Below are 21,547 nucleotides of genomic sequence, written 5' to 3' on the forward strand. Positions count from 1 at the left end.
AATTGCTGAATTCCTGTAAAACCCACCTGGTTATCTAATGTTCTTCAGGAAAGGAACATCTTTACCTGGTCTGTCCTACAAGTGACTCCAGACCCACAGCATTGTGGTTGACTCTTTCATTCTTTCTTTTTCTGTTTCACCCTCTGAAATAGCAAGTCGCTCAGTTAGCTACGCAAAACTACTAAAGGAATAAAACTGGGATGACCAGCAGTATTGACCTAGACATTGGAAATGATAAAGGTACATCCAACACAGTCAACCCTACAAAGTTTTGCTCACTAACATCTGAGGTCTTGTGTCAAAATTGGGAGAGCTGCCCCACAGACTTGTCAAGCAACAGTCTGACATAGTCATACTCACCAAATCATGCCTTTCAACATAGGCCACAGACTCCATCATCATCGCCATAGGGTATGTCCTGCCCTTCTGCAGGACTGACCCACCAGAGGTGGCAGCGCAGTGGTGTACAATTGGGAGCAAGTAGCCCTGGGAGTCCTCAATAAGGATATTGCACTCCATGAAGTCTCATGGCATCATGACAAACATGGGCAAGGAAACCTCCTGTTAATTATCACCTACTGTCTCCCTGCTGGGTGTGTGTGTTTGTATGTACATGTCTGAGAGATCACTTCAAAATTAAATCATGTTGTAAATGTCAGGCCATTGATAAATTTACTGTGTTTGCAAAGCCAAATACTTAAAAGCTTATTTTTTAAAAATTCAGCATAAATTAAAGCGTGTGTTTCCACCGTCTTCAATGAAGAAACAACTTTTAAATGTCAGCACTGTTTTCATTTTCAAACCACTTTGTGTATATAATCAAAAGCCATAGTAAATAGCAAGTAAAAGATTTAATTTATACTGAGCTTTCATAAGAAATCTAAAATAAAATCCTCTAAAGCTGTACTTGTGTGGTTTTATGATGCTGTCTGAAGCCTTCAATTAACTTACAGTCTGCATTCCTAAATGTGTTCTATATCTCTTGAGTTTTGACAACTGTTAAAATACAAATATCAAAATGTCTCTTGACACCAAATTATTATTGGAAAAAGTTTTTATTTTTCTATCCCTGTAAAAGAGCACTTTTTAAGAAAAGAAGTCCAGTCTCACTTAATCTGCTTCTGAGAAAACCTGAACGGAATAAATTGTGGTTTCCCCAGATAGGAGCCCACAACCTGTAAAGCTGTTTGGTTTGCCCAGAGTCACATTCTCAGCTGCTGCTCTATTTTTGGGTGTGCGAGTGATTGTGCCAGGGGTCTATGTATTTCTCTCAACCAAACATTTCTGTTGCAATTCAAAGCACCTTTTAGCCTAGCATGGCTTGAATATTTTTCGTCTTTTCTTCAGAGGAAAAAAAAACTGTGTTTCAAGTTGTCTTTTAATTTTTTCAATATTTGACTGTAGCCCACACTCAGGACATTATTTTTTTCTCTAGCTACAAGTTCTGCCCATCTGGAGGACCTAGCTTATCTGGATGAACAGCGACACACACCACTGCGGACATCTCTGAGAATGCCACGGCAACATGTGGCAGGAGGTCGCACCCCCCAGGACATGCGAGGTAAGCAGCAGGACACATTGAGCAATGTTGCATGGCATTTTGTTAGCCAGGCCTTTTCTTCTGTTTGACAGCCTCTATACTGTACAGCATCTGCTACTGTCTGCAGTGCTGCACAGGAGTGGCTGGGAGGTGCTGTGTACAGCCTCAAGCTTCTTATTGCTATTTTTATTCTGACAGAATAACTTGAAACATCAACACTTCAAAGCAAGTGCTTCTGTGACCTGACCTATGCAGGATGTTGAAAATTTAAAGTACCCACCATAAATACCTGCTTTTATTTTTGAAGAATTATTGGTGGGACCAGGATGATGAGTGATAACCCACTGGTTTAATTTTTCTGGAACTGGCTGGTCCAGAGGGTGAGAAAGAACAACCCAGCGAGATGTAACTCCTTACATTGGGTAGTTCAGCTACTTATCTGCCTTGTTATTTTTAATGATCAGTCCTATTTTTGCAGCTCCTCCACATTTCTTTTTCAAAGGAGTTAATTTTCAAAACAATTGCACTTCTACATCTGCTGAATAGACTATCTTCTAACTGCTGGGCAGTTACTCGACTTGCTCTTAGGATCTGCTATTGTCACTGATTGTCACATGGTGAGCAAGGACATCCTTTGCTGACTTGTCTATCAACAATATTTAATATTTTACCTCTCTATGTTGTGAAGAAATACCACACCTCAGTACCACTTAAAATTAAACTTTGCTGTGCACTTTCATTGAATCTTGGAGAGTCATCCATTTTCTGCCACTGTGGAGAAGAGTATGTGTGCACTAACATGCTATTTCACTGGATGGCTAAGGGTAACATTGTACAGAGGCAGTAAACTTGCGAATAAGCCAGATAAGATTAATTTAAAAGAACAATGTTACCACAAAATAGGCTTGGCAGGCCAAATCATAGGAACAGGAGGAGGCCATTCAGCCACAGCAGACTATTCCACCATTCTGAGAGATCGTAGCTGAATTGTATCCAACCCTCAGCTTTGGCTCCACATCTCTTCAATAGCCTTGATTACAAAAATAAATCTATCGATCTCAAATTTAAATGTATTAATTGAGCTATTATTTACTGTTTTTGTTTGTGGAAGTCTCCACACTTCTACGACCCTTGGCATGAAGAAGCATTTCCTACCTTTTTTCTGAATGTGTTGGCTCAGATTTAAAGATTATGTCCCCTTGTGCTCAACTCCCCCACTAAGAGAAAAGTCTCTTTATATCCACCCTGCCAATCCCTTTCAAAATATTAGAAACTTCAACTAAATCATCCTTTAGCCTTCTATATTCCAGGGAATACAAACCTAGCTTCTGTAATGTCTCCTAAGAAAGGAGTAATGTTAATATTTTAATGAATCTGTGCTGCAAAGCCAGTGTATCATTTCTGAATTGCAGTGCCCAGAAATGTACACAGTACTTCAGAGGTGATCTAACTAGGGCCTTTCTATAACTGTAGCAAAACTCCCTCCCCTTTATGTTCTAGCTTTATGTCTAGTTATAAAGGCCTTTTGGTTATATTTTTGTACCCGACTGCTACATTTTAGTAATTTTTCTTTCTTTATCCTTTCATGGGATGTGGACGTCGCTGGCAAGACCAGCATTTGTTGCCCATCTCTGACCTTTCTAGGTCATTTCAGAGGGCAGTTAAGAGTCAACCACATTGCTGTGGGTCTGGAGTCACATGTAGGCCAGACCAGGTAAGGATGGTAGATTTGCTTCCCTAAAGGACATTAGTGAACCAGATGAGTTTTTATGACAGTTGATGATAGTTTCATGGTCCCCATCGCTTTATATTCCAGATTTATTAACCGAATTCAAATTCCACCAGCTGCCTGGGTCTCTGGATTAGTAGTCCAGCAACATTACCACTATACCACCATCTCCCCATTGTGTACAAGAACTCCTACATCTTGATAGATCTCACTGTTTCCTAGCTTTTCACCGTTTTAAAGTTGTCCTTTTCTTGGATAACATCACCTCACCCTACCTGCATTGAAAGCTACCTGCCAGAGTTTTGTCCATTCACCTGATATATCATTGTCTCTTTGTAGTTTTATGCCACCAACCTTTCTGTCATCTGTAGAACAAAATCGGAATAGTTCTCTTATCAGAATCTTGTACCCTGTACACTTGAACTCCGCATTTCCATTACTGTCCAGGTTACAAATCCTGGAAGCTGTGCTTCCATAGAGTGTTTGGGAAAGAAATTAAGAAGCAATGAGAGGAAAGAGAAAAGACACAGATGCATCTCTTCAGTGATGAGGCTGTAGTGATCTTCCATCCAGTAGGTTTAGGGGTAACCTATATAAATACGCCAGAATAAAATTGGCACAAATTCAAAATCAAATCTCAGTTCTTGTATTGAACTGTTAAGTTAGGAAAAAACCATAACCCTTGAGTGCTGACCAGTGCACTTTAACTGTATATTTTTATATTCTGGTAAAGGTATGCACTGCAAGGTTATTTTTCATGTTATCAAAGAATAATGATACAAATTTTAATTTTAGAATTAAACAACATAGTTTATTGATGACAACCTTGTTTTGTTTACCTGGTATCATGGAGTCTTTGTTAAATGCATCTCAGATCTCTCCACAAGAACTGAACCAAAATCAGAATATTCAGTCTTTAGACTAATTTTAAGTTTGACACAGCCAGACTCGAAGCTGAAGAATGTGGAAAGTATGACCTTCTTTAAATAAATCGCTTTTTATAAAATCATACAGATTTCAGTGGAACAGTTCACCATTTTGCTCCTTGGTCCTCTGGTATTACGAGCTTTATGTTGGAGTTATCTGTTTAATCTAATTTCCCTGTTTTTTCCCCACAGCTTTCAATATTTTATTCTCTTTGGAAGTTCATTTAATTCCTTCTTAAATGCCACGATTTACACAGATTTAATGTGGAATTTATTTCATTTTTTAATAATCTTTTAGGTGAAAAGTTTTCTTCTAACTACTACATGCATTTGGATTTGGTACCAATTCTGAGTTTCTGCCTTTTTGTTACCAATTTACTGACATTCAAATCTTTTCAAGACTTTACTTAAAAGATCCTGCCCTTCAAGCTTCTTTGTTCCAGGGGGTCTAGCACTAGTTTGTCAAATATCTAACCTTACTTTACAGGGTATTCTTGTATAGTTAATAGATGTGTTCCTTAAAATTTCCAATTTTAATGTGTGTAATCTTAGGAGATGCATTCCCAACACAAGATTTCTGCCCTCAATATATAACATAAACATGAAATTTTATTTACAAATGTCCTTCAGGGAAGTAAATCTGCCATCCTTACCTGCTCTGGCCTACATGTGACTCCAGAGCCACAGCAATGAGGTCGACTCTTAACTGCCCTCTGAAATGGCCTAGCAATCCACTCAGTTCAAAGGATATTAGTGATGGGCAACAAGTGCTGGCCTTGCCAATGACACCCACATCCTGTGAGAGAATAAATGAAAAAAAAGCTTATTTATAACCCAAAAATAAACAAATACAATGTAAAATATTTAAAAATAGTCACCATCAATGAGGTGGGAAAGAATTACTGCGAGTGTTCTCTTATGCCTCACTTTTTGGTACCTGTACATCTTGAATAGGTTGGTGAAGTGCAGGTTTGAATAATACTAGATGGATTGTTGCACCTGTGCTTTTGCTTTTCTTGGTGCAACTTCCTGCATTCCCTCATCTGTGATATAATTATAGTAAGCCTGTGTTACGCCTTCCCCATTTATTTCAATATGCCTTTTGTAATGGATGCCCAATTGTGTACATACTACTCTGACTACTCCCTGTATGTAAAAAGTTTTGTTTAGATCAGTAATTTGAAAAATTGACCATCGAACTATACGTGACCAGTATCAAGTTATGCACCTTTCCAAGCTGCATTTTCTGGTCCAATCTCATCTTGCAGTTTGTGACAGAAGGGGTTCAGGATATGCGAATCTCCAGAAAGATCACTCAGTGTGGCACCATGGTTAGTGTAGTTGGGCAGGTAATATCCAACTCTTCATATCCAACCCAGACAAGAAAATGGTGAATGTAGCACTATTGAGATGTTCTGTACCAAGGCTGCTCTGAGAACTGACTTGTCAGAATTCCAATCTTGGCAAGTGGATTTCAATGACTTGGGTTCTCTAGGGTCTCTTCCAAGTTACTGTGATGGCAGAGCTATTTTCAGTGAAGATATAGAAGCAAAATCATAAAAATGATGTATATTCTGTCCATAATCGCTGCCCTTTCACACAGTTGAAGGTACTGGCTGGTACAAGTGCACATCTTGAGAGGGATAAAAACGCCATTTAAAAACAGGACCATTTGAAAAGACCCACTCATAATGAATGCATCCATATTCTGTCTATCCAAAGTATGAACAGGCAATTAATTCAATAATTCTAATATTTTCTACATCAGGGCTCTTAACATAATAATCATTTAATTTATCCAGCACCTACAATACATTTATAAATTCAGTGGCTCTAAACCTGAATTCTGATTTATTCTGTTAGTTGAGATATAAGAATTAGTTTTTGACAGTTCAATAAAAATTGCACAGAATTCATTATCAGATGCTGGTAAGTCTGTGTTTCAGGACTGTAGTCTGTTGCTAGATCCATCTACTTTGTTTGTGATGGCTATTAACATTTCTTGATCAAACATCGGGTTAGAACACCTCATGGGTAGTGGAATTTAGGACTGTTGCTGGGGAAAGAGAACAAATAACATTCACGTTGCCCTACAGCAGGCACACTTAATGTCAGTCAATTTGGAGCAGTATTGGCAAGTATCTTGGAGGAGATTTAAGACCTTCACTGCTCTGCCCTTCCTAAATTAAGTTACGTTCTGGTGGTCAATTGGAGAGAAAAATTGATGGATATTTTTCTTTCTTATTTCATTATTTTACTCCCTACCCGCTTTTCTGCCACTTGTCCCCTTTCAACTTTGGTCAGCTCAATTGTTTGGGACCATCTATAAGTTTCTATCTGAGAGCCAATTCTTCCTCATACAAACCCCAAATTACCTAGAACCAATGAAACTTTTCAAACCAAGGTGAGTAAGTTGAAGTAATTAAGTGGCATTGCATCAAATTTCATGAACTCATGAAAGTGGGACTCGAGCAGCGATTTTCCTCAGTTGCTAGTTTAACAGCAAACATTTTTGAATACCCTCTAGGCAGGGAGTGCTATTTACTGCATTTTGAAAGCTGAAAGGTTGTAAAAGGTTATCATGGTGCTGTTTATATAAATACAGCTAGGGGTGAATGAAAACATGTTCCTGAGCTCTGAGTCATATCTTTCTCATCATTCTGTGCAGTGACCTGTGGAATTACAGTAGATATGATGTCAAGAACTTACAGTGGAACAGATTGATTTTTTTTTCAAAGAAGTGGACTTGACTTTCATTCCAGCACAAATTTGTTTTTTTTTCAGTAATATTAGTCTTGTAACATTCCTTTGTCCTCCTTGTGCATTGGCTGAGATGGGAGGGGAAAGAAAATCGAGCCCCCTGAAATGGGCTGCAGATTCACTATTGCCTGTTTTAAACTTACTCCCAGGATGCATTTCACCTTGTGTCTTACAGATATAAACAATTTGCATTATTCTTTTCTAACTTTTCAATCAAATGGTGGTGAAATCATTAGTTGGTTTCAAAATTAAGTTTCATTTTTAAAAATTGAAGTAAAATTAAATGAAAAACTCTTCTCCCTGTCTGTCACCCATCTCCGACTCCAGCATTTCTGTGCTCTCCGCTTAATACGCTTTCTGGAATTTATACAGACTCAACTCAAACCAAAAGGTACAACAGATGTACAATTAGAACGGTGTATTTAAACATAAAAATTATATTTTAACCTGAATAAAGTTTTTGAACTTTACCCACTTACTTTTCAGCAGGGAGTGCCAGAATCTAAAGAAAAGATATTTAATCAGTTCAACTGACTAATATTGACATAGCCTGGGAAATTAGGTACACTGTATCTACTCAGACTGCTCAATGTAAATTCAGCTCATAGATTCACAGATATGGGAAAAAAATCAGGTTGAAGCCCAGACATTTGATAGAATCTGAGGCTTTCAAATAAAAACAACAACAAAGTTGAATTAAACAGCACAAAAGTCAATTCAATGGATAAAATTCATGTTGCAATACTTGAATTGTTTACTTTTTTAAACCACACCTTTGCATATTAGAAACCTTAGTTATGAAGAAAAAAGGAAGATGTTAAAAAACAAGCAATTTAAGCAATTTGAAGGAACCCGGTGGCCAAATTGTGCAATCAAGTGATGGCGTTCAATAGGTTAAACACATTATAAATGTGGACATAGGGATTATGATGGAGGGAAAAGTTGACACGCGTTGTGACAAAAATATAACAAGAAGTGTGAGCAGAACCAAGACATTATATATGTGCAATCAAAATTTTTTAAAAATTAGATTGTAAGGGTGCAGAACTAAAGGTTTTGTGTTTGCATGACAGTCTCAACATAAGCTGTATCTTTTAATTGCTTCAGACCCTGGGCCATGTTTGCTGTATTGTATGCTCTGGTTGCAGTACTTGATTGTCCTTCAGTGCCAAGCCTTTGAATTACATTTTTCATTACTATTTCTTTCTCACTTGAGTTAATAAGTCCCATAAATCAAAGGGGCATCTGTAAAATCCTTGTGCTCTTTTAATTTTATCATAACTTCAACATTTGTTAGTTTAAGTTAAGGGTAACCTAGCTATTGGGCACCTCAGATGAGTTGAACTCAAATCATTCTGCTATTCCTGCATAATGCTTCACATGTACTTTCTTGACTGCTGCAACACTGAGGCTGTACACTGACTTAACTGTGCTTGTATGGAGAGTGTCGCTTTGTCTAACCATTTAATGATGCTTTTGAGGCTTAGTATTTGCATCACTCTTTTGATTAAGAGTTGCACGGCAAGTCATTGAAGATACAGTGCCAAGAATAGAACAACAAAGGAGCCTGCAGTTTGTCATCTCAAACGGTTGTTGCAGCTGACTTTGCACCTGCTTAATTCCACAGTGCACAATGTCACATAACATGCTGGTTCTCTGACAGGAAGGGAAAATTAGAATAAGGCTCTAATGTTTGCTACCCATGTGCTGAATGAAATGTAACTGTTCAGCATCAGCGCGCTGTGCCATGCTTGAAGTCTGATGCCTGTTTATTATTGCTCTTGTGCTGGTGATTGTTGCTAACATTTTACATCACTTTCTGGCTTTTCTCTGATTTTTGCTTTAGCTTCCACTAATGCCCATGCTTGGCACACTCATTCACGTAAGTTACAATTCTTGTTAATACAATCTTAACTCTTCTGTGACTGAATTTAATTTGGAGGCAGCATAAGCTGTAGCTGTTCAATAATCAATTGCTTTCCTTGTGTGTAGGTGCAAGCTAAAGAAACATGTTTTTGAGCATGTTTAGAATGTCCAGATTCCCTTCCCAGCAGCTATCAGTATTTTTGTTCTTTGCTTCTGACTTTTGATTCTTGCCCTGTTTAAAGCCAAAAACTTCTGGCAAAGTACAAGTTTTACTGTTGCACACTCTTACACTTTCAAATTATCTAATATCGATTCCTATTGCAAATTAAAGCCTAGATTTTCTGACTGGTTTAACCCATTGATTTTAGCACATTAGAATAAGACTGATTGAAAACCCTATGCTGAATTGTTTTGAAAGCAGCTTAAAAGGTTTTAGGAAGAAAGCTCCATTCATTTGAGCAGTAGCTAAAAAAGATTTTTTAAAAAAGTATCCCATTTAATATGGAGATGAGGAGGAATTTCTTCTCTGAGGGTCGTTAGCCTTTGAAATTCTCTTCCCAGAGAGCAGTGGAGACTGGGTCATTGAATATGTTCAAGGTTGAGTTAGACAGGTTTTAGATTAACAAGGGAGTCAAGGGTTATGGGGGACAGGTAGGAAAGTGGTGTTAAGACCACAATCAGATCAGCCATGATCTTATTGGACAGGATTTTATGCGGGGGCGGGGCCCGCTCGCCGACACGTGAAATGACACGCAGTGACGTTGGGCGGAACTCCCAACATCACGGCACCCCATTTAAATTTTCCGGTAGGCGGGGGCGCAGTGAAATCAGCTGTGCGCCCGCCAACCTTTCAGTGGCCAATTGAGGAGGGTCAATTAAGTAATTAAAGGACCTGCCCGTCCAACCTTAAGGTTGGCAGGCAGGCCAGGAGCCCCGGCATGAATTAGAAAAAGCATGAAACCTCATCCACGGGTGGGATGAGGTTTCATGTAGGTTTTTAAAAATTTTAATAAAGATTTTGTAAAAATTATGGACATGTCCCAACTCATGTGACATTGTCACATGAGGGGACATGTTAGGGAAATTTTATTTTTCTACTTTTAGGTTTTTAAACTTTTAGAGCCGATCTCCCTGAGGATGCACTTACCCTCAGGGAGATGAGTGCGTTCTTTTGTGTGCATAGGTGAAAGAGTGCACTCTCGATTTTGGGATCCCTCCCCCACCCGCACAGGAAGCGCATAGTGTTTCCGTGCAGATGCCACACTGGGTGGGCTTTAATTGGCCCTGGGCGGGCGCTGTTTCCCCAATCAGGGGCGTGGATTGGAAGTGCGCCTATGCGCGCCCGCCCTTCAACCTTGCCCCCGACGGGGGGAAAATTCAGCCCATTGAATTGACGGAGCATGCTTGATGGGGAGATTAGCCTAGTCCTGCTCTTATTTTTTATGGTCTTATTAAGACCTCCATCAAACTGAAAATGATGAATTGTGCCTTCCATCTTGAATAGGTACAATAACTGTTTACTGTGAACATGAGGGAAAGAGGAAGTTGCATTTTATTTTTAAAATGATTTTTTGAACTGCATGCCAAAGATCATAACTTTTAAAAAGAGATTTGAACCTCCAGTGGGTGACTGAAAGAACCACACGGCAAAATTTCATGTTCTAAGACTTTTACTGTAACAAACAAACGAAAAGCAACAGTGGCTAAACACTATTTCAGTCATCAACTTGCACTCTAAAGTACAAAAAGCTTCCCCTATTCAACTTTAAAACAACCGAAAATCCCTCGCCACGTTATACTTTACTCTGTCTCTTAAATGGACCTTTCATTCTCCAGAACCAATCCAAGGTAATTCTTAGCTTCTGAGGGCTTGCTTCCTTTTCCATTCCCAGACAGGTATCTCCTCTTCTCTGAAATAACTTTCACAGTGAAAGATGGGTTGGAGATTTGGCCAAAGCCAAGTGAATCTTCCAGCCTTATTTAAGCCCTTAGAACTCGATCTCTTCAATCCAAGCACAAGCTCCCACCTGCAATTTCTCCCTCTGTCTCTGCCTCTGTTTCTGTCTCTCTCTGTCTGCCTGTCTCTATCTCTCTGTTTATCTCTCTTTCTCTCTGTCTGTTTCTCGCTCTCTCAGTCTCTCCCCTCTCTCATTCTCTCCCCTCTCTCTCTGACGCTTGCAGAGTGAACGTACCTGCGAGGTTCAGTAATAGTTTTGGAAAACCTGAGATCCAATCCTACAGTGACTTCCTATGGAATCCTTCCCTCTCAAAACCCATCTCCACACCAACATAAATTACATGGGCCTTGAATCCAGGCAGAAATGCTAATTAGCTACCCTCGACTCCCAAATTAATTCTATCTTGGAATTAAATAGACAGTTTAAAGCATAACTGTTTACAAAACCTGACCTTCCTATCATTTCTCTGGGACTTGGAGAATACAGCTTATCCACTATCATCACAGCTACTCTGGCCATAGTTTACAGGTGTGAATATCGTACACCCTGTTCCTAGTAAAACAACCTGGGCCTTCCTTTAACCTTTAACAACCAAGCCACCCAATCATGTCATCAGGCAGAATTCAGAACATGTGGCCCCCTTCATTTTACCCTAAATTGTTAATGGGCTTGTGAAATGTTTGTAATGAACTTTGTCCTGTTCTGTCATATCTCTGAGAATGAGGCTTCTGAGTGACATATGGCAATGGGACACCAGCCCATGACAAACAGATGTTTCACAGGGCAAAGGGATTATGGATGTAATCACATGTGATGAAGTTGAAAACTAAGGGCCATAATCCTAAATTGTCACTAATAAATCCGATAAGGTATTGCAGAGTAATGCCTTTAAATAGAGAGCGATTAGGTTGGAAACATAGAAAAAAAGCAGGAGTAGGTCATTCAGCCCTTCGAGCCTGCTCCACCATTAGTATGATCATGGCTGACCCTCTATCTCAGTGTCACACTCCTGTTCTCTCCCCATACCCCTTGATGCCTTTAGAGTCTAGAAATCTAAATATTCAGTGACTTGGCCTCCACAGCTCTCTGTGGTAGAGAATTCCACAGGTTCACCACACTTTGAGTGAAGAAGTTTCTCCTCATTTCAGTCCTAAATGGCCTACCCCCATATCCTGAGTTTGTGACCCTTTGTCCTAGACCCCAGCCAGAGGAAACATCATCCCTGCATCTAGCCTGTCCAACCATGTCAGAATTTTATACAATCCAATGAGATCCTCTCTCATTCTTATAAATTCCAGTGAACACAGGCCTAGTCGGCCAATCTTTCCTCATACTACAATCCTGCCATCTCATGAATCAGTCTGGTGAACTTTCGCTGCATTCCCTCACAGCAAGAATATCATTCCTTAGGTAAGGAGACCAAAACTGCACATGCTACTCCAGTTGTGATCTAACCAAGGCCCTGTAAAACTGCAGTAAGACATCCTTGCTCCTGTACTCAAGTCCTCTCATAATGAAGGCCAGCCTTACCATTTGCCTTCTTAACTGCTTGCTGCACCTTCATGCTTGCTTTCAATGATTGGTGCACAAGGACACCCAGGCCCTTTGTACATCAATATTTCCCAATCTATCACCATTTAAATAACACTCTGCCATTCTGTTTTTCTGACCAAAGTGGATAATTTTACACTTATCCACATTATACTGCATCCGCCATGTATTTGCCTACTCATTCAACTTGTCTAAATCGCCTCAAAACCTCTTATCTTCCTCACCACTCTCATTCCCACCAAGTTTTGTGTCATCAGCAAACTATGAAATATTACATTTGGTCCCCTCATCCAAATCATTGATATATAATGTGAATAGCTGGGGCTTAAGCATTGATCCCTGCGATACCTCACTAGTCACCGCCTGCCATTCTGAAAAAGACCCATTTATTCCTACTCTCTGTTTCCTGTCTGCCAACCAATTCTCAATTCATGCCAAGTTATTACCCCCAATCCCGTGTGCTTTAATTTTGTACAGTAACTTTTTATGTGGGACCTTATCAAAAGCTTTCTGAAAATCCAAATACACCACATCCACTGGTTCTCCTTTATTTATTCTGCTAGTTGCATCCTCAAAAAAAAAACACCAGTAGGTTGTCAAACATGTTTTCCCTTTTATAAATCCATGTTGACTTTGTCTAATCCCTCTAATCCCCGTGTGAATCTTGTTACCATAAGGAATAATTGACGCAAATAACATAGATGCATTTAAGATTAAGCTATTTAATTATATGAGGGAGAAAGAAATAGGAGGTTACACTGCTGCTGCTTTTGTATGGTAGTAGCAAAAAAAACAAATCAAATATCAATATCGAAGTCCGATATCCAGGCCATTGTTCGATGATGTACTTCGGGGTCTGGTTAGGAGCTCCGCAGGTGGGATCCTTTAATCTTCCATCTAAATTATGCTGATAGGGTTAGGGGAAGGCTCCTATGAAGCATAAACACTGTTTCTGTCGTGTTGAATAGCCTGTTTCTGAGCTGTAAATTCCTTGTAACCTGTTCATGGAAATGAATAGTGCTTTTGGGAAATTGTCGAGTAGACCAATATTCTGTGACTGTTAATATCAATCTGGTATTGATCTGATTGATATTCAGGCTAGTTAATCGCATTACTTATCAGTTAGAAAGGAAACATGAATATTTGAATCAGTAATAGAATGATTAATCCATGAGGGATATTGTTTTCTTAAATAGTTTAGGACTGTTGTGACAATTAAGAAAATTGCTTTACATTAAAAAAAAGACGCTCTGTCTCGTCTTCTTTTATTTTTGCCCCTCTGGGCTTTCTGGTGAAAGGTGGAAAAATTATTTGAAGAGGAAGTTTGCGCTACAGGTTTCAAATTGAAGGAGTAAACTGAGCAGCAGTCAGTGGAATAGATTGTGGCAGCAGGGATGTAGAGTGTTCTGATGTGAATTTTAATCTCAAACATTGTAAATTTCAGGAACTTTTTTGGGAGGAGGAGGATTAGCAATTGAGGAATTGTTTAGACTGGGAATTGGAATGCATCAGGTACTCACAGGGCAGCTTATTCAATATTGGGTTTGCAGATTCTCACTGATGTAGTTCCAATTGGTTTTGGTGTATTAGAGGAAAGTGGCGGCATAGTGGTATTGTCACTGGACTAGTGTTCCAGAGACCCAGGGTAATGCTCTGGGGACTTGGGTTCGAATCCCACTGAATGGTGAAATTTTAATTCAGTAAAAATCTGGAACTAAAAATCTGATGATATCCACAAAACGATTATCATAAAAACCCATCTGGTTCACTAATATCCTAACATCCTAACCTTGTGGGCTGGCCTACATATGACTCCAGACCCACAGCAATGTGATTGGCTCTTAAGTGCTCCCCAAGTAGGGATGGCCTAGCCAGTGACGCCCACATGAATGAGTAAAAAAAAAATTGAGCTTCTCCGCAGACAGTATTGAGTCTTCCTGCAGATTGTAAAGAAAAGTTGTTTCAGTGAGCTTGCAGCTTCCACAATAGGTAATTTTGGAACTATCGCATGCAAAACTGATGTGGGCTTTTAATGATTTTAAAGCTTTGCGTGCAAAGCTTTTGCCTGTTGTACTAGGCAATATTGTGATAACACCACTGAAATCACAGTGGACTGAGGCAAGAAAAGCAAAATACTGTTGGAAATCTGAAATAAAAACAGAAAATGCTGGAAATATACAGCAAATCAACCAAATCTGGGACAGATATTTCGGGTTAATGACCTTACATCAAAAGCAGATAAAGTTAGAGATTTAAGTCTTTAAGCAATTACAGAGGCAGGAGAAGGGCAAGAGGGAAGCAAAGAACAAAATAGAAGATGCTGAATATTTGGAAGGCAAGAGTGATTAAATGACAAAAGGGATGATGGTGCAAGGCAAAAGGGATGGAAATGGCACAACTAGAGATGAGATAAGGGAGGTGTAAATGGCAACGGCAGAATCATTGCTGTTGGAAAAAATGGGAATAGTGGTTATGACCTGAAATTGTTGAACTGAGTTTTGAGTCTGGAAGGCTGAGAAGTGCCTAATTGAAAAATCAGGTACTGCTCCTTGGCTCCTGTTGAGACTCAATGGAAGAGTGTAAGAGGCCACGGACAGAGTGGGAGTGGGGAGAGAATTAAATTAACAGGAAGCTCGGGGCTATGCTTGTGGACTGAATGAAGGTTTTCAGCAAAGTGATTGCCCAATTTTTACTTTCCTCTACTTTTTCTGTTTTTGAAACTACCAAGTCTCTGGTCAGTTTTTTTTTGAAAATGATTTGCAGTTTTTCTCTTGTGTTTGAATTATTGAGACTAATCTGACTACAGCTATTTTATTATTTCCACAGTACGTTTTGCACCATACAGACCTCCAGACATCTCCTTGAAGCCACTTCTGTTTGAAGTACCGAGCATCACCACTGATTCAGTGTTCATTGGGCGGGACTGGCTCTTCCATGAAATAGATACACAGTTAAAATGTGGTAACCCCAGTGTGAACAGAGGAGTAGTGATCATAGCCAATATTGGATTTGGGAAAACAGCCATCATCTCAAGACTGGTTGCACTCAGCTGCCATGGTTCCCGAATGAGACAGATTGCATCTGATAGTCCACATGCATCTCCAAAGCGTATGTACTTATTAGTAAATGTTAACTTTCTTTTTATGCATATGTGCGTCTCAGTTGGAGAGAGAGATTCATTTGTGTTTTGCTCAGGAACCCATCTATACTTTTAGCACCTCACTTTTCCCTCTCATTCCAAACCCCTTCCTCTCCTTCAGTCTTACCCTGCTTTCATTCTTTGTCCATCTAAATGTTCTACTCAGATAAAAACACTTATTCATGCACAACTGAAGGGTTAATTAGATTTGAAAAGATGTCTATTTTTCTTTACATTTATGGAAAGCTTTTGACTACACTAGATATTTGATTCGTACTGACACATTTTGAAATAAACTGAAAATTAACAGAAGAACATTTAACTGAATTGTGAAGTGAAGTCTTACTGTTCCTGGGTGAATAGGAGTTGATTCAACACAAAATTGAAGTAAGAGAGCAGTTTGCAATGAAAGATCTGAAGTGTAGTAGGCTTCTGTGATGTGGCATGCCGAAGCATCCATGTGTTGTGTCACAGAGCAGTAAAATGCAGAGTGTACCTGTGATTCCTGATTTCAATCATGTGTCAAGAGAGTGTGCCACACAAGGAAGGAGAGTTGAATTGGAGATTGGGTCCATGGCTATACCTACCAAAAAGGGATATAAAACATAAAATTAACTTAGCAAAAAAGAAACGGGCTTTGTTCAATCCATCAGTGTGTTTATTGAAGCTGTGTCTACTGTAATTATGCTGAGTTCTTATTTAAATATATTTCAATCCTGTCATCATTGTGCATAGGTTTGAACAAAATGCCTTCGGCACTGTATATTTAGTTTACAATTCCTAGCCGTTTAATATATTTGAAACAGAATTATAGCATTTATTAGCATTTGTTTTATGGCATGGTGCCTCATTCCAAAAAAAAACTGACAGCACTTTCATTAAACATAGAGGAGGTCTCAGTTAGCTCCAGAAATGTAGGAAACTGAGCTGGTCTTTTACATGTGAATCAGCAGCCAAGGGTTTCCACAGATGTGCCCCTGATTCAAAGCAAAAATCAAGGAAATTCGTGCATATTGATTTATCCATATAAAGCAAGCATAGATCAGTTATGTATGAATTTCCTTGAGACCATATGACATAATGTTGCTTTTGTGAGCTTTTCTGCTTGTCAGCATTTGCTTCAGATCCACTCCCAACTACAGTCCTGTGGTTAGTGGTCACAGGCACTACACGCTATAGGCAGGGACTCTTGCAAGAACAGAACGCTGCAGCCAAAATCAAGTGCCTTTCACGTAACGTTCTGATAGAAATAGATAGCAATTAAGGAGAAAGAGAAGGATCAGAAAGTTTGATGGCAAAATAGCTCCATCCATCATAAAAAATGAGGATATTCGCTGATTGCGCAGTGTTCTGTACCATTTGCATCTCTTCAAATACTGAAAAAGTCTGTATCCACATCAGCAAGACCTGGACAACATTTAGGCTTGGGCTGATAAGTGGCAAGTAACATTCGTGCCCCACGTGTACCAGACAATGACCACCTCAAGCAAGAGAAAATCTAACCATCTCCCTTTGACATTAAATTGCATTACCATCATTGAATACCCCACTATCTACATCCAGGGTGGGAGGGGTTAATGATTGATCAGAAATCTAATTGGATCAGCCATATAAATAGTGTGGCTACAAGAACAGGTCAGAAGCTGGGAATTCTGCAACATGTAATTCACCTGCTGACTCCACAAAATCTGTCTCCCATCTCCACGGCACAGGTTAGGAGTGTGATGGAATACTCTCCACTTGCCTGGATGAGTGCAGCTCCAACAACACTCAAGCAGCTTGATGGCATTCAGGACAAAACAGCCCACTTGAAATATTCATTCCCACCACCACTGATGCACCATGGCTCTAATATGTACTATCTGGAAGATGTACTCCAAAAACTCACCAAGCCTCCTTCAACGCACCTTCCAAACCCGTGAATTCTACCACTTAGAAGTACGAGGACAGCAAGCACATGGGAACACCACTATCTGCGAGTGCCCTTCCAAGTTGCATATCATCCTGACTTCGAAATATACATCTATTCCTTCACTTTTCTGGGTGAAAGTCCTGGAACTCCCTTCCTAACAGCACTGTGGGTGTACCTACACCACACAGACTGCAGCGGTTCAAGAAGGCAGTTCACCACCAGCTTCTCAAGGGCAATTGGGAAATACATGCTAGCCGAACCAGCAACACCCATGTCTTTGAGTGATTTTTTTTACAAAAAGGAGGGGTGGGGAAAGGCAAATTCTGGGAATAGAATTTTTTGAGGAAAAGAGATGAGAATCTATGAGCAGCACTTTAAGTTGATGGAGGAAAGAGCAAATCATGTTAATTGGTTAATTGAGTGGGTGTGGGGAGGCAGATTACCATCAAGGGAGGGGTTGGACTGAGTACCAACTCAAAGTAAAAGAGGGAGATAGACACTGAAAGATTGGGAGTTAAATGTACTTCATCGTCTCTATAATGTAGGTAGAGAATTGGATGCAGCAGAGTGACTTTTGAGGATGGTCGGCTTGGTCTGCCAGAAATTCAAATTCTTTTTCTTTATTAAGATAACAAAAATTTATCAATGATGAGGTATTAAAATGCCTCATTTTCAATGAAAAGGGTGAAGATTTTTAGGAAATGTCCCCAGCCTCCCTTGGAATTGCAGCACCAATTTTGCACCTTCGATATGTGTTTCCACCTTTCATGACCTTTTTCCTCTCAAAGAATTGAGTTATGTTGGACATAGAGTCTATTCCTAATAATTCTAAGTAGTTTTTGCAATAAAAACTACCAAATTACCAAATAATTTAAATTAGAAAGCGTAAAACATACAGCAAATTGGGAATTTAATGCTAAGAAATTGAATTGTCTAATCATTCAATGAAGGAAATTTGAATTAAGTGGACTGGACTTGCAGATAAAGTTACAAAATCTAATGTAATTGTATTTTTCCATTTCATAGGCTTACAATTAAGGCCACTCTTGAGTTCTCAATTTCTGGCCGTGCCAGCTTTTGTGAAATGCTTGGTCACTGTTTACTGGTTATTTCTGCACTTCATTGATGAATATAGCTGTTTGGGAGGAGCAGAATGGGTTAATGCAATCCAGATAATTCTATTTTAACAAAATAATTTACAAATCAGCACAAACCTTGGGAGATGAACGGCAGTTGAACTGAAATGAAAAGCAGCTGTTAGTTAAATATGGCTCCATTGCGCATTTCATAAATTATAAACTTTCTGGCGTTTCTAAAAAAAAACAGGCCTTCAAATTGTTTTCATTAGCAGATTAGTGGATGTCGTGCAGCAAACTTAGATGGAATGAAGGTAATCATATATTCTCTTGAGATCAAAACAGCCACTAATTCCTAACAGAGACTGGACAACAATAAAGTTGTTTGTATGTGCCCAAGTTGTATTCCCTGATTTCTTTCCGTTTATCTGTTTGTTCAATGATCAAAATAATTGTGTAGATACACAACTAAACATTAACGAAATACTATTAGATTTATCAATAGATAGTGCAGATAGTAGCATCATCATCATCTTACTAGCAGTGTATTGGCTTAGTAGTTAAGGTTGTCACCTATCAGGTTTTTAGATAAAAGACCATTTTTCCAATTTATTTCATTCAAAATGGAAGTGCTGAAGGATTACAATTAATTTTTGTTATCAAGAAGGGAAAATCAGAAGTCCAGTAATATTCTCAGTCCAGCCTTACCCTAGATATTGCTCATTGTGAGCTTCAGAACAAGTGTGAACTTTAGTAACACTGCACAGAATACAGAATCCATGATTCCCCATTTCAGTCTCAGCCAGAACGTTCTGAAGAAATAACACAACAGCTTATATTTATATAGCACCTTTAACATAATACCTTGTTGCAAGGTGCTTTGCAGGAACGTTATGAAACAAAGCATGACAGGGCCACACAAGGCAATAATAGGTCAGATGAAAAGCTTGGTCAAAGAGGTAGGTTTTAAGGATTATCTTAAAGGAGGAAACCGAGGGAGAGGCAGAGGTAGAGAGTTGTATGGAAGATATTCCAGGGTTTGGGGCCTAGGCACGGTCATCAATTGTGGAGCAATTAAAATCGGGATACACAAGATGCCAGAATTAGAGAAGCACAGATATCTCCGAGGTTGTGGGGCTGAAGGGGATTACAGAGATAGGGAAGATATCTTGGAGGGCTTTGGGGTTGAAGGAAATCACAAAGATAGGGAGAGGCAAAGCCATGGAGGGATTTGAAGACCAGCATGAGAATTTAAGCATTGTCTTGTTTTTAGATTGGGAGACAATGTAGGTCAGCAAGCACAGGAGTGATAGGGAAACAGAACTTTCTGCGAGTTAAGAAATGAGCAGCAGAGTTTTTGGATGACCTGAAGTTTATGGGAGCAGCATGTGGGAGACCAGCCAGGAACGTATCAGGAAAGTCAAGTCTTGAGATAACGAAAACATGAATGAGGGTTTCAGCAGCAGAGACAGGGATGAAGTCGGGCATTGTTATGGAGGTGGAAATAGGCGGTCTTCATGAAGGTACAAATATGAGAACAGAAGCTCGTCTTGGGGTCAAAAGTGACACCAAAGTTGTGACAGAATGGCTTAGTCTCAGACTGTTGCCAGTGAGAGGGATTGAATCAGTAGCTAGGGGATGGAGTCTGCAGGGGGTGCTGAAAACAATGGCTTCAGTCTTACCAATATTTAATTGGAGGAAATTTCTGCTCACCCAATATTGGATGTCAAATAAGCAGTCTGATAATTTAGCAACAACGGAGCAGTTAAGAAAGGTGGTGGTGGTGAGGTAGGGTTGGGTATCATCACCGTACATGTTAAAACTAACACTGTGCCTTCAGATGATGTTGCTGAGGGGCAGCATGCAGATGAGAAGGAAGAAGGGCCAAGGATAGATCCTTGGCGACACTAGAGGTAACAGTGCAGGAGCAGGAAGAGAAACCATTGCAAGTGATTCCCTGGCTATGAATAGATAGATAAGAATGGAGCAAGGTGAAAGCAGTCCCACCCAGCTGGACAACAGTAGAGAGATGTAGGAAAAGAATTGAATGGTCAGACAGGTTGAGAAAGATAGGAAGAGAAAGTTTACCTTTGTTACAGGATGTCATTTGTGACTTTGATGAGGAGTGTGTCGATTGACAAATTAAAGAGGACAACTTAAGGTAAAATTCTTTGACTGAAAGGTCATCGACCTAAAACATGAACTCTGCTTGTTTCTTCACAGAATGCTGAGAAAATGTTTCTCCTGGTTGGCGAGCCTAGAACTAGGAGTCAGAATATGGGGTCAGCTATTTAGGACAGGAATGAGAAGAATTTTTTTCATGCAAAGATTTGTGGATCTTTGAAATTCTCTACCCAAGAGAGCTTGGATGGTCAGTTGCTGAGTATATTCAAGACAGAGATGCATAGATTTTTGGATAGTAAGCTTATTAAGAGATGAGGGGATAGTGTGGGAAGATGAAGCTGAGATAAAAGGTCAAACCTTATGGTATTGAATGATAGAGCAGGCTTGAAAGGGCAACTTCTGTTCCTGTTTGTTATGCTCTTAATTGCTGGTTATTGAGCAGTATTATAATGTAATGGAAGTGGATCATCTGCCATTGTTTTCAATCAAGAGGTTAGAAAGATGGTAAGTAATTTTAAAAAGCCTTAATTTAAAAATAAAACATTTGACTACTTTTGAAGTCTAAATGATTCAAGATCTTTCAAATGAATTATTGTTTTGGCTTACTTTGAAACATAATGAGAACTGATAGAAATATTCAAGGCTTGCATGATGTAATATGGCAATATTAAGTTAACGAAGAAAGGAAATTGAACAACACTTCTGAAACTGACAAAGCATTAAGCTACAAAGGCTCACTAGTAATGACAACGTTATAGTACAGGTACAGGTCTTGGGTGATACTTTGGCTCATTTCCATGTGGTGCACCAGGGTGAAGTTATATTATACCCAATATGGAGCTGAAGTTGAATGAGACGACTACTTAGAGGTGGTCTTAGACTTTACAATCCCAGTATGTTTGGGAATTGGATCAATGACCTGGTCACTGAGTTACACGACTGTTTCATATCAGCAAAATCAATTTT

The 21,547-nt window shown here is 39.4% G+C and overlaps 1 protein-coding gene across 5 annotated transcripts in view; it reads left to right on the forward strand.

The window, feature by feature from the left end:
* tanc2a (tetratricopeptide repeat, ankyrin repeat and coiled-coil containing 2a) overlaps positions 1-21,547 on the forward strand; it is a 920,169-nt gene that overhangs the window by 707,398 nt on the left and 191,224 nt on the right. For all 5 annotated transcript variants that reach the window (XM_041217622.1, XM_041217623.1, XM_041217621.1 and 2 more), the window contains 2 exons: positions 1,436-1,561; positions 15,157-15,438. In XM_041217622.1, coding sequence (XP_041073556.1) covers positions 1,436-1,561; positions 15,157-15,438 — 408 coding nt within the window. The remainder of the gene's footprint in view (positions 1-1,435; positions 1,562-15,156; positions 15,439-21,547) is intronic.

The sequence above is a fragment of the Carcharodon carcharias genome, chromosome 23 (genome assembly GCF_017639515.1).
Source record: "Carcharodon carcharias isolate sCarCar2 chromosome 23, sCarCar2.pri, whole genome shotgun sequence".
In the NCBI taxonomy this organism is placed as follows: domain Eukaryota; kingdom Metazoa; phylum Chordata; class Chondrichthyes; order Lamniformes; family Lamnidae; genus Carcharodon; species Carcharodon carcharias.